Genomic DNA, 13,182 nt, shown 5'->3' on the forward strand with positions numbered 1-13,182 from the left:
CACAGATCGGTAATACAACATAAGGCATGTAATAATCCATCCACGTGTATGCAGTCAACTCTTGTTAAACTTTTTGCTTAATTCAAACGAACTAGAAAGTCTTGGCAAAAAAAGTATACATAGCTATATAAGGAAAACATGTTTAGTTCAAACATGAAAGCATGCTGTTTGGCTAATTTGACCCCACCGGTGCCCCTCAGGCGCACAGCAGTTACTGAAAGCCTGAAAATACGAGAAATTCAGCAGATGGCTCTACTGCTTTCCTAAGCCTGAAGCTGTTTTTATCTTTCAGTGGCCAACGCTCTTTCCACCCCTGAAGCCATTTGTTCCCTTCTGTTTAGTGTTGTGTCACTACTACGGCTCATGTTGGGCTCAATGCTGCAGGTTCTCTTCACCGCATGCGGGTTAAGTTGTGATTCAAGAGCAGGGAAAAAAGAAGGACATTGCATACTACTTCAAGAAAAAAAAATGATTTTGACTTCATTTGCTTTGCAACTGTTTGCTAGTTTGGCCTTTCGGATAATTCGACCAGACCTTGCTGTCCCTCAAGGGTTGAATTAACGGTAGTCGACTATATTGAGATAACTTTAAGCTTTTTCATTGACTAGTTCTCCCTTAAACAAATATAGAAAATAAGCTCTGTTGACTGCTTCAATAGAGGAACGTTGGGTGATGAATCGGGAAATAAGGTGATATTTTGTCATGTATGTGCAGAACTCCAAAGCTTACTTGTGGGCCAACTATCTACAACATCCACAGTGGGCGCTAAAAACTAGTATTCCTATGACGACTCTGGGTTACCCAATATTTGCTTATCTATTGTATTTTGCTAAGGTCATTTTTGCTAAGGTCCATAGTTTGGAAATTTACGCAGGTCGATCAGCTTTTAGTGTTTTTCAAGAACAAGAAATTGTGCCACAACCTTTGAGTTTAAGCTTTCTTTGGAGTTTGGGCTTTCCTTTGGGATTGTGCTGTGCCATTATTTGTGCTGCAAATGTTTGAAATTTACAACATTTTTTTTTTCTTCTTTTGCATGCAACATTCAGACATTCTGTTGTAAATGGATGGGGTTTGTCTCTAGGCTACTGATCTTCTGCTGTCAATGCCCTTACCTTTTTGCTGTCTGTCACTTGAAGTTATTTACTGCAGCTATTTTTGCACTTGGGGCTCTGTGAAAAACCTGCTAATTATTTCCATTGCGGAGATAATACACTGTTTAATATCTAGTTGTGTTGTTGTGATACTGATGTTTGTGTATGGTGGTACTGATACACACAAAAACATGTTGGTATTTGGGAGAGTGCATTCTGGTTGTTGTGAGCACATAAGCAGTTGAACATTTGTTCTTATATCTAGTGCTGCTCGATACTTTAGAATTTACTGTTATGTCTACTTGAGCTGCTTTGATACTGTTGATACACACATAAATGTGTTGGTATTTTTGGTAAAAGCTTTCCAATTGTTGTAGGTGCATAAGTCATTGAACATACTATTTACACAGTGGTGCTGTGATACAAATGATTTATTATCGAACAGACTGTTTGATATCTCTTGGTGCTGCTGCAGTACTGATAAACAAATAAATATGTTGATATAGTTAGAAAATCTTTCCACTTGATTTGCACAACACAGGTCATTGTACTGGGCAGGTTCAGGTACAAAACCAAAATATGCTCAGGTTCATCGTTTTTTTTTGTGATAGCTAAATAAGAGGTGGACTGGCATGTGTGTGTGGTGTAGAAAAGCGGCTACTGAACAATCGCCACTGTGATATTTTGAAGTTGTTGTGTACAAGAAGTTTGATTTCTGACACACATTTTCTCCATATGTTGATCTGAAAAGTCAGTATGTACAGTTTATAAGATTGGCTGTATTTACTGCTGAGCTGCATCATTGTCTAAATCATTTGCTTGCATGTACTAGTGACATTTTGTATGTTCTTTGAAGCAATTTTCAAGTCGTATAACGATCGTGTGACACATGCATGAATAAAAGCATACGAAACAAATAAAAGCAGGTATTGTCAGCATGTTTACTTTGGAACATTTGCTTTTGTGATGGTCTGCATGCTGAGCAATTCAATGGCAGTTTACAGTTTTCTCCTCCTAAATTAAACTTTGATGGTTGCGGCTGTAGGTTTGCTAAATGTTCAATATGGAAAGCCTAAACAAAAGGCTCAAGTTCATACATATAAAATTGGCTAATATTTCCTATCTTGACTCTGAATCATAACCAGTGATGCTACGCTTAGAATTTTTGTCTTGGGGAAGGGTAATGTACCTTGAATGAAAATCTATAAGAGAGTAGATGATGGTGCCTGGGACCCAATAGCAAGTGTTATAGTCATTGGTCAGTGTATGTATTTGGCAATGTATAATCGCAAGCAAAAGTCCAGGACCATGGCATCAGTGAAAATTGAAAATTTATTTTATCAGAGTTGTGCAACTTGGAATTGTATCAGTGGATTGCATTAGTTCAACAGGCACAGGCAGGCTGTAACACTTCATTTCAGCCTTCATGTCTAAACTACGAACAAAAACTTTTTATGTAATAAGTTGTAACTATGGTTTTCAGACTTTTGCTCGCAACTGTATGTGGCAATATTGCAAAGCTTTTATGTGTGATACTAAAATTTAGGCTGCCCCTCGGACACCTGTTCTCAAAAGATTTTCTTGCACTGTTTACCTTTCGGATGCTCCAAGATGGATAGTAACATTACTCACATGTTTAGGTGTAACATAATGCAAGTGTGAAGGAAAAAACATGTTTGACAGTGGCATGCGAAAATTGAGTACTTGCGTAATAGCACGAAAAAAAATTATCAGAACAAAAATTTTAAATGCAAAAACCAGCATCCACAATGAAAAGAACCCAACTATAGATTTTACATCTTAATCAGAAAATTTTGATGGCCATGCTTTTGTAAACTGGTGCTGCTGAGATTTTTTAAAGCTTTAAGGGCTGTGTGTTTGGGGCGTTTATGCCCGCTGCATTTTCCAAAGCAAGCTAAATTCGGTTTCTGCTGTAGTAACATGTTTGCAGATTTTAAATTCAAGTTGTATTTAATGGCAGTAGTTAAACCTCGATATAACGAAATAGGTAAAATTGGCAATTCGCTTCAGTATGCAGAAATTTTATATTGAAATTCGACCTTTTGTGCAAACAAGTGCTGTCACCGATCGATTTTTCTTACACGGAAAGGGGCCGCAGAATTTTCCAAATTATTGGGCAATCGAAAAAAGCAAATTTGAATGAGAAAACAATTCATTTTGATGAATTTAGGAGTCGGCGATGAATGATACGGGTTCATGCCACGTCGACGATATCTTCGTATAGGCGGTACGAATTAAGCCACGCTCTCGCGTGCATTCCGCCCCCGCGGCTGATAGCGCCGTCCGCACTCGGACGACGCTATCATGAAAAGCGCCAGCAGCGGGGAGCGAATGTTTCGTCTGCCCCTCGCTCCAACGGGTCACCGAAACTCGAGGTTACGCAACCTTCAACACTAAACGCACGGGAAGACAGGTTACATGATGCCACGCTGTCTCGGCACGCCCACTCTTTGCACACCTCTAAAGCATGGTGCGCGGCTTCGTATGCGCTCAGCCGCGCTTGTGCGCATGCGCAGCCACGGCCGAGATGCGCGTCAGGAATTGCGACGGGCGTCAACTTCCTCCGCCCCTTGCGCGCGCTTGATCGCGTTACCGCGAGCTCGCTCCCCTCCCCCTCTTTCCCTTTGCTCGCGCGGCAAGGCGACATTCGAGACACCATCTTGTCTCACTCTCACACGTTTTCGCTCTCGCCTGGAGCACGAAGTGCGCGGAGCGCGATAGGATCTTATCGCACTTGGACTTTATATGGAATGTGATGCGGCTTCACTTCGGCGGTCGCTCTTGTCGCGCCGCGCGCGATTTGAGAGGTGTTTGCAAGCAGCCACTTGTAATTGAAACATTTGACCATCTGCGTCCGCGGAAGTTTACATTTATTGTCTCGGCATTCCTTTGCTGCAGAAGCGAAGTTTCGTTATATTGAAATCGCATACAAACTCACTTCGTTATATTGAGGTTCTAATCACATGGTGTTCTATATGGACAAGAGGTTATGAAAAGTTACACTTTGTTACATCAAGAATTTCATTATATTGAAGTTCGTTATATTCAGGCGTAACTGTACTTTGCTGAACGTTGAAATAACCTTTTTTGACCCAGTATCCGAATTGATTATGCTAATTGTGTTAGCTGTGGTAATTGGTATCTTACCAAAAAAAGTGGGTGTGGGTTATTTTATGATTGAATTCTCCAAAGCAATGTTTCATAAGAAGTTTTTGAATTTCAGCTTCACTCAAAAATCATATAGTCTTCTTGTACCAGTCCACCATGTCGGAAGTGAGGATGTGTGCCACTCGCGCAACACTGACTTGTAAACATTTTCACGGCTCTTGTTGCACATGAATAAACTGTTCCATGGAATTTTAGTTTTACCAACTTCTGTATAGATAACACCAATACATTGGGCTTTTGCAATCACAAAGTATCTGGGAAGGGCAAGAAGTGGAACTCTGGTGTTGTGAGAGGTGCGCGCATTTGCCCCAACTAGGCAACTCTGAGGTACTATATTTTTGGAAAGTTGTATAACATCCACAAGTTCCAGTATGCCTGTGGCAATTAAAAAGTGTCATCTTCGTTGCTGTGGAAGCTGCCTTGCGGAGTTGTATACTCTGAGACATGAATGCTCAAAAAAAAATATTTAGTAAGCTGAAAGATATCTTAGCCTCATCATTAGCCAGCTTTCACACAATCAGCTGCTATATCACTTCAGTGACACAACCTCTACATGACTATTTCGGTGATAAAGCCGTTGATTGCATGAAATGGTCCCAACTTGTATGAGTAGATGTGCTGAAAAGGTGCCTTGTTTTTCATGACTGTGTTCCAAGTTTGGGAGACTCCTTTTGCTGTGAAATGTCTGTTAATAGCACTGGTAGTTGCAAGAAATTTAGTTCTGTGCTGTGATTTGTACAGCAGAAATCTTTATTAGAGTACACTGCAATCCATGTATAACATTTTGAAAAGAGAAAGCTGTGCAAAATAAGAGATTTTGAAGTTGAAAGACAATGAGGTGGTTTGTTAGGTACTGATAAGCAAAAAGACTGTAAGTCTGTGTTCTTCTCAGTGAAGGTTGGCAGTTGTATATAATATCCAGCCGTGTCATGTAAGCTGATGAGGGACCTTAAAACCATATGAAATGTATCTAGTTTTCAAAATTCTATAATTAGCAACCCTGGAAAGTTGCTTTCCAGCCAAGCAGTCTTGACCTCTGTGCAACTTTTACATTTATTACAAGGGTATTATCAGGCATTCTTGAAGAATTACTACAAGAGCCATTGAATCAATCTAAAATGGTAGTAACCTGCTAGAGACCTCACATCATTTGTTTTATGCCAAAGTACAACTACTATTGCAGAGAAAATGATGAATTCAGCATCAGTACAGTTATGAAAAGTGGGTACCATCACCGACAGCTTGAACAAAGAGCCATTAGTAAACAAAGTTGATCTCTCTCTTCTCATTCCCCCTACTGTTACTCAAATTTCCTGCAGTGAAAGGGGTTCCTTGTAGAGTAATCTTCGGCTGCGCCCATGACTCTCGAGTTAATGCTTTTCCACCTATGTTGAGTTGGAAAGCACAGTTAACACAATAAAGTTTGGAGGCTGCTAGCTTGTTTAAGAATTAACTGTGGCAGTTGCATGCAGTTTGTACTGAAATAACAAACAGCTTGGAACAAGATTGGTACAACACAGTGGGTCAGTGGCATGGTTGGAGCCGTTTCGCCGTGCCCACTAATGAAGAAATTCTGTGGTCGTAGTTTCAATATACATGGGGCGCTTACTTTAAACTAAATGTATTCAGTTCTGCATGCAGATGTACCGGAACACACACAAAACAGACGACCTTGGGCTTATGGCACTGATTGTGCAATAGGTGACCTGTACTACTGTGCAAGACATTTTGGTTTTGTGGTGATCTTTTCTTGTTCTTCCTGGCCTTTTTGCCTTTTGGTGTCTGTTCTCTGTATATTCCACTATACAAGGTGATTTTATTTTTATAGTTAACAGGCTTTTAAAAATTGCAATGTGACAGCAGTGCAGGTGATGTTTTGACATACATTTTATTACCAGGGCTGCATTAAAGGCCAGAAAGAAACCCACACAAAATGCATATTTAATAATAAAAACCTAATTAACTTCTAACGCACAACGTTTATGGTAATTACTCATATGGCAGAAATAGGGGCAATAATTTTTAAATACTGACTGAATTTTTTAAAACTCTAAAATCTGTGCACAGTTCTCTAAGAGAGTTTTGACCAGTGACTATATTTACATCATAAATTTAAATCATTGTAACTGAGAAATTTTTGTTGTCGGCACTTCTGTGCTGGCCAGATAAACTTTCTTGTGATGTGATGGGTGCATTCAATTATGCTCGCCAATAACACCGATAAATATTTCATCACCATTATCGCTCTGTTGGCAAGAAGTGATATCACAAATCTGTCAATTGCATCTAATAGTGCATCCAAAGCGGACAAAACTGATGTATCATACTACATGGGCATTAAATACTGCTCCTATATGAGTACGACTTTTGCAAAACCCTTCTAAACGTTGTAACAAATTCATGCAAGATATACATTAATCCATCAAATTTGTCAGCTTTGGATGTTCTTACAGATGCAGTTTACAGAACTGTGACATCATTTCTTGGTGCAGAGTTTGTGGTTTTGTAAACCTAGTAATTCTATCTTTTTCAAACACCAATTTTTGGCGATATTTGTAGAAAAGTTTAAGCCCTAAATTGAAATTCTACTTCAACAGTCACTAGAATTTAACTTTCTCTCTCAACTGCAACAAATTTCATAAAAATCGGCCAAGGGGTTATCTTACAACAGCATTTCTGTCCTTTACACATATTTGAATAGGCTGCATAAGATATTCCTAAAGCTTTGTCTTAAGCTTACTAACTCTGCTAATATCTAAGCTTCTTGTATGTTACTTGCAAGGGACATGAAAGTTTGTATAGTTCATTTAATGCATAGCAGGCAACACTGCTGAAGCTAGGCAAGTAGTGCAGTCGTAGACATCAAATTGCAAGAGTTTCACAGCGTGGATATCCTTGACCTGCGATGCCTTTTTACAAAATAAATACTTTGTACATTACTACAGCTTATGGTGGTCATAAGGTTAAGTCAGATTACATATTACTTGCGTCATTCGTGCTTCCAGTATATGGCCTATGTTATAGTTGCTAGAGCATATGATGCACTGTGGCTGCTCGTCTAGGAAACCTGTAACTTTGTTCATTTGGTGCTAAATAAGTTCAGATCTTCGACGCCTTCCCTGCAATAAATACATAATATTTTGCTAAGTAAAAGTATGAAACTTAATTTTACATTGAATCCCACGATGTGTGCCTATATCTTTCTTTCATATGTGTCACACTATTTTTTGGTTGCACATGTGAGCAGCGAGATAATTCTCCATAGCCTTCGTAGCGTTGCCTGGTACGTGCAAAATGAAGTAATATAGACATTTGAGCATTCTTTCTCCTTCCTGAAACTTTTAATTCACTTGAGCTCAGAAAATGTAATTTGGCTTTCATATCCCCCTATTAGGTTGCACCTTAGATGGAGCTGTGAGGATTAAGTAAATAAAACAGCATTAACATGCAAGTTTCAGCTAGGTAAGTCGTGCATATGGCGTGATCATATGCCTCATTGCTTACTGGCTATTGCTTTAAACCTCATGTGCAAGGAGTATCACGAAGCTTGGAACATATTCAGTGGTTTCCAGTTACAAAAACTTCGGTGTATACTTCTCGCTGTGGTCAGCAGTATTTGCTTAAGCACTATGGTGCCAGTGTTATAACTGTTTTTCTTTATTAAGGTTTGCCTGTTGCTTTGGATCAGTGACTATGTTCTATTGCAAGCATAAAATCATGGGTTAAATTCTGGCTGCAAAGGCTGCGTTCTGATAAAGTCAGAATGCAGAAATGCTTGTGTACTGTGCTTTGGGTGCATGGTAACAGATAGTTGACCTGCCATCACTGAGTCTCTAACTGACCTCCTCCAGCTTGAGCTGCCTCATATGACTGATGTTACAGCCATGCCTCTGTTTCTTCTATGCTTAATGGATGCTTTTATGCTTAATGCCTGGCGCCAGAGGCTGCCACCTATGTCAAAATGATGTTAAGTCCTCCTACTCTTGTCAGTGACTATGTGTAGCTCCCGGCCACTGGCTGGGAATTTCACTCTGAATAACACATTTGTTACCTTTACTGATGAAACGTGTATCTCTCCTTGCCCTCTGAACTTTAGCTCTTTCACTGAAATGTTTCTGCTAACCTAGAGGCCTCCACTATGACAAGCCTCCTTTTAACTCACTGTATAGGTTCGGCACACTAAGTCCCACAATTAAATTTTTCTATTAAAGTTTAGGAAGTGTTTCTTTATGTGTGTGTTTCATGTTCCAGCACCAGGCCTGTGGTGCCATGCTCGCTGCTGCTGGTCTACTGCAAGGCAATCGGTGAGAGCTGATGCCTGCATTGAAACCTAGATTTCAATGAGGAGCTTGTGCATACAGGCATGCATACTACCTTAATGGCGAGTTGGATGTTGTAACAAGGTTTCTTCAAGGGAGGGCCTTTACTGATGATTGGCAATGCATGAGCACTTGAAATGATAAATTCTTTTGCAGCAAGCAAACGATACATTCTCTTAACAAGCCAACAGCACAGTGAAGCACAAGCAGGCACTACTGGGGTTTGATGTGTGATTATTATAGAGGTGCTAGAAGCAGTGGTCCCCAGTGATACTTTGAATTGTTGTAAGTAAGTCTTAGTTGCTCCTAGGCAAACACGAGGATTCCATCAAGCCAGAAAGAGGCCTGGCTGTAAACATCGGGAATAGCAGGGGGTTGCCGTGGCCTGACAGAGGTCTCTTGACTGGCTTGCAAATTCTGATGGATTAACCTCCACTTCCATCGCATTGAAGCAAAAGCTATTTGTAGATATGTGCCAACCTGAACTACTTGCTGTCTTTGAATCTATAGCTAAGTTTTCTGTTAGGGGAACAGTTAGTTAAATCTCAAAGATTTGTGTGTGTTTGTTTTTTTCAGCTTGAAATGCCAGGACTTGCTACAATGAACCTGGGGTGAATTTGAGCCACTACCAGCCCTCAAGCTTAGACAGTCATTCTGGATCAAGTCACTTTTGAAAAAAAAAAAATTAAATACAAGAAAATGTTCCTGTCTGGTGCAGTGCTGTAGCAGCTATCGAGGTTGGAGCAGTTATCCAACGCTAATCCCCAAGTTCTGTTCTTTACACATATTCAGTGCATCAGTCACTCTAGTGAAGCTGACGTAAAGTGAAATGTTTTTGAGAAAATGACAATGCAGAAAATTATACCTTAGAGGGTAGCTCTATTTTTTTAATAACACATTTTATTTTTTAATTTTATAATGAACTTTCCTGATGTGTAAAAGTCAATGATCAGTTACCGTATATACTCAAGTAAAAGCCACACTTGTGTAAGAGCTGCACCCTCACTTTCCAGCCAAAATTTCACGAAAAAAAACAGAGCAGAAGAAATTTCAAAAGATAAGCGGCGCCGTGGTTAGAGCTTGTCTGACCAGTCATATTGTTGCACGAAGCTGCTAGCAGAAAGTGTCTCACAGCGTACGGTACACCATTCAAGCTAAAGCTTGTGGTGTACACAAAGCAGCATAGCAAGCATGGAGTTGGCCACAGTTTCATTGTTCAAAAAAATATGTATATGTGTCTGTGGTCCATACAGAAAGTGAACCTCATAGAAACAAAGAAATTGTGAAAACAATAGCATTTCCTCTTTTGTTACATCGTGATCAAGGGGATCACGCATGGCGAAAAACTTGGACTACGATAAAGTGCCGCTATGTAAAGGCCGCCCTTGTCAAAATACAAAACAGAAAGAAAGAAAGAAAGAAAAGAAAGCACGCCCCTTATGCGGGTACATACGGCATTCATATTCAAACATGGTTTTGTCATACTTTTGCTGCATTATACAATATTGCACTGTCGCTTTTTCGTTTTGTATATGTGACTTCAGATGCATTGCATGTATGTGAGTGCAGAACAATATGCTTTAAAGCTTGGTATGGGTGTTGCACATGGTGTCATGTTTTGAGACTCCAGGTGCTCACCTGTGCCTGATTTGTGTGTTGGCAGAGGCCACAAGGTGTGATGGTGCTTTGGAGCATTTGTATGTACACACTTACTACATAATGTGTGTGAACCAGAAACAATGTCACAGGTTCACTATATGGGCCTTTTTTGAGCATCTGGGAAACGGAATGTTCACTTGGTGACAGATTTCCTGTCCTCCTTTGCATTGTTCGGCGTTACATTCATATTAACTGGTCACCTTCACCATTGCTCAGTTTTTGCTTCATGCTGCAATTGTCTTGCCTATTGTTTTGTTTATGTTGTTGCTGAGTCGCTGTGTCGCCTAGCTGCTTTTCTTCTATTGCTTATTTGCATTGTGAAGCCATTTCTTATGCAACATTCATGCATCCACCAGTGACTGCACAATCTAAACACTTCCCATTGCTTGTTTTTTCTGATAGCATCTATGCACATCTGCTGGTGTGTTGCTCTTTTCCAGGTATGCTATACTTGTGGATGCAGCTTTACTCAGTACATTATCTTTTCTATGTTGTGCCAAGGAATGGTGAGTTAGTCAGTATATGGTTAAATGGAGTGCAGGGACCATAAAGCTACCTGTGCATATGTGAAGATGTGCCTCCACTGTCTTGTACAGTCAGCATCAAAAGTTTTATGAGATGCAGGATTTGCGGAAAAGCTGGATTCCCACAAAGCCTGGCCACATGACCTCGTATTCAGAGTTTTCTTTCTGCAGCAGTCAGTGTGACCTACATAGTTGTCGATTCAGTTTGAAGCAGCATGCTTCACCAGAGCAAGAGTTCACAATTTTCGTTAGCCTGTGCCCCCATAAGCGTTAATGCTGGCTAAATCAGTCATCTCACCTTAGTGTGTAAACAAAGCTCATAAAGGCATGTGTAGCTATAGTGACGCGCACAGCTGCGCCTTACACTGCACGTCATTTCATCTTGTGCTGTCTCTCATGGTGCATCAAGCCATGCGCAGTCTTTCTTCTTTTTTTAATGCCCTGTGTGTTGCTTTTTCAGGGCCAAGGAAGACTGGTGTCAAGGCCACATCACTGTTCACTACCCTGGGAAAGATGCACCTGTGCAAGCTGTGCAGATATGCTACGATCAGCTACCCCAGCATGGTGTTGCACCTGCAGAATCACGCAAGCAAGAAACCATACCAGTGTCCCCACTGTCCACGAGCCTTTGAACACTCAAGGAACTTTTATTGCCACTCATTCACCCATCGGAACCAAGGGACGTTCAACTGCCTCACTTGCCACTGTAGCTGTAAAACACAGTACGAACTACTGTACCATATGCGCAAACACAAGTAGACAGTCTTCCAGAGCTGAGAACAAAGAAGTGATTGAAAGAGAGAGTGCACTCAGCTACACGAAAAACATTTATTGGTAACAAAGAGTGTGAGGTGCTTGCAAGTGAAGGATCACCATTCCTTTCCTGCAGCAGCTGGATCCTGTCTCTTTAGGACCTTTTCTGATATACAGGATGTGACACTTAGCACTCTGTCATGAGTACAAGAAGCTGTGATGTGCACCTCTCATACTGGGCAGCCTTCTGTTTTCTGTGTGAACCACTTTCAGCGAGATGCGAGCATTTGACCTGCACTGCTGGTAGCACCAAGTTGATTATTAATGAAAAGAAGAGTCGGTGTGCTGCATGGATGTGATATACATGGCAGACACACCTTGCTGCTGTAAACTAAGCATTGCGTGACTAGCTGTAAAGAGAAAATCTGTTGAACATTCATGAAGCTACTCAACTTGTTACGGTGCTCAAAAAATATTGCACTCTTCATGTCAGTGCCATGAAGATTCAGCTGTTGGTTATGTTTGTAGTATATTCAAAGGATCTCTGAATAAAATTTATCCCTCCGGTGGGATTTTCTAGTTACAAACAGTCTACTTGTCATTACTAATCTTGAACTTTGTGGTCTACGTGCAAACAGTCTAATTGTAAACTTCACTTCACATAAATAGTTAGCAGGTTTTCACTTGTACAAGTGAAATAATGTGAAGTCTGACAGTAGATTCGACATGTGTTTTGTAATGTACATAGTATAAAATAGGTCAACCGATTCCCTAGGCTTTGAGTGTCTATATGTTTGTAACCTGACCCCTATGTCTTTAGTGAAAAACAAGATACTTGGTCATGTTGTGTGCCTTTTTACTTTAGCCTCGTAAGGTGTACGTGAACTTTAAACAAAGCTTTTGGTAAATTGACCATGACCTAGCACTGAGCATGGGCCAATTCGCACTTTGGTTATATTATTGTTTTACCCGAATAGCCAGAGGGTCTATGCATGACTGGAAACCCCTCAAGCCGACTAATGCTAGAGAATGAATTCGCACCATGCACCATTTTACACATGGCAGTAGGGGTGTTCGAATTGAATACATGTATTCAAGAAAAGTGGCCACCGAATATTCAGTCGAATATATATAATATTTTCTCATATCTAAGTTAAAATGAAATACAAAGCTTGTATGTAGCTAGTTAGGAAAAAAGGTCAAGCCTGTATACATTGATGCAGGCATGTAATCCATTTATAATTAGAGATCCAATGAACTGAAGAGCTTGTAAATGTCAAACAATTGCTTCAGTTATCTGGGGCACAATAGCAACAACCGTAATGAATAACGGGAACAACTTTTTACTACATGTACAGTGTTCTATTCATTGAATTAGAGAGTTGTGATACTACACAACTGCACATTGTTTTAAAGGGATGCAAACATTGTGAGACTGGCCAAATAAGAACTCGGAACAAATTTGTATATTGGCTCGCTTTTAGGCAGTTTTTGTTATTGAATGACTGGAAATTATTTGCCAGGAGTTATCTGCTCACTGTGTGCTCATGAACTTGAGCTCTGTCTAACATCAGCAGTGCTCCTGCAGCAGAATCATTTGGAAGAGCCCTCACACTCCTCGTTCTGTCTCCTTTGAGACTGCTATAA

The 13,182-nt window shown here is 40.3% G+C and overlaps 1 protein-coding gene across 4 annotated transcripts in view; it reads left to right on the plus strand.

The window, feature by feature from the left end:
- The window catches only part of LOC129384048 (uncharacterized), a 31,202-nt gene extending 19,080 nt beyond the window's left edge, over positions 1-12,122 (plus strand). The window contains exons 2-4 of one of the 4 annotated variants that reach the window (XR_008611806.2): positions 8,532-8,584; positions 9,176-9,336; positions 11,243-12,122. Coding sequence is in view for 1 of the 4 variants with exons in the window: in XM_055069134.2 (XP_054925109.2) it covers positions 8,532-8,584; positions 11,243-11,414 (225 nt within the window). In the remaining 3 variants the exon portion in view is untranslated. Of the gene's footprint in view, positions 1-8,531; positions 8,662-9,175; positions 9,337-11,242 lie in introns of all 4 variants that reach the window. The other 3 variants (XR_011889996.1, XM_055069134.2, XR_008611807.1) reach the window with 3 other exon arrangements.
- Positions 12,123-13,182: the final 1,060 nt, after the last annotated feature.

Source organism: Dermacentor andersoni, chromosome 9 (genome assembly GCF_023375885.2).
Source record: "Dermacentor andersoni chromosome 9, qqDerAnde1_hic_scaffold, whole genome shotgun sequence".
NCBI classification, from domain to species: Eukaryota; Metazoa; Arthropoda; class Arachnida; order Ixodida; family Ixodidae; genus Dermacentor; species Dermacentor andersoni.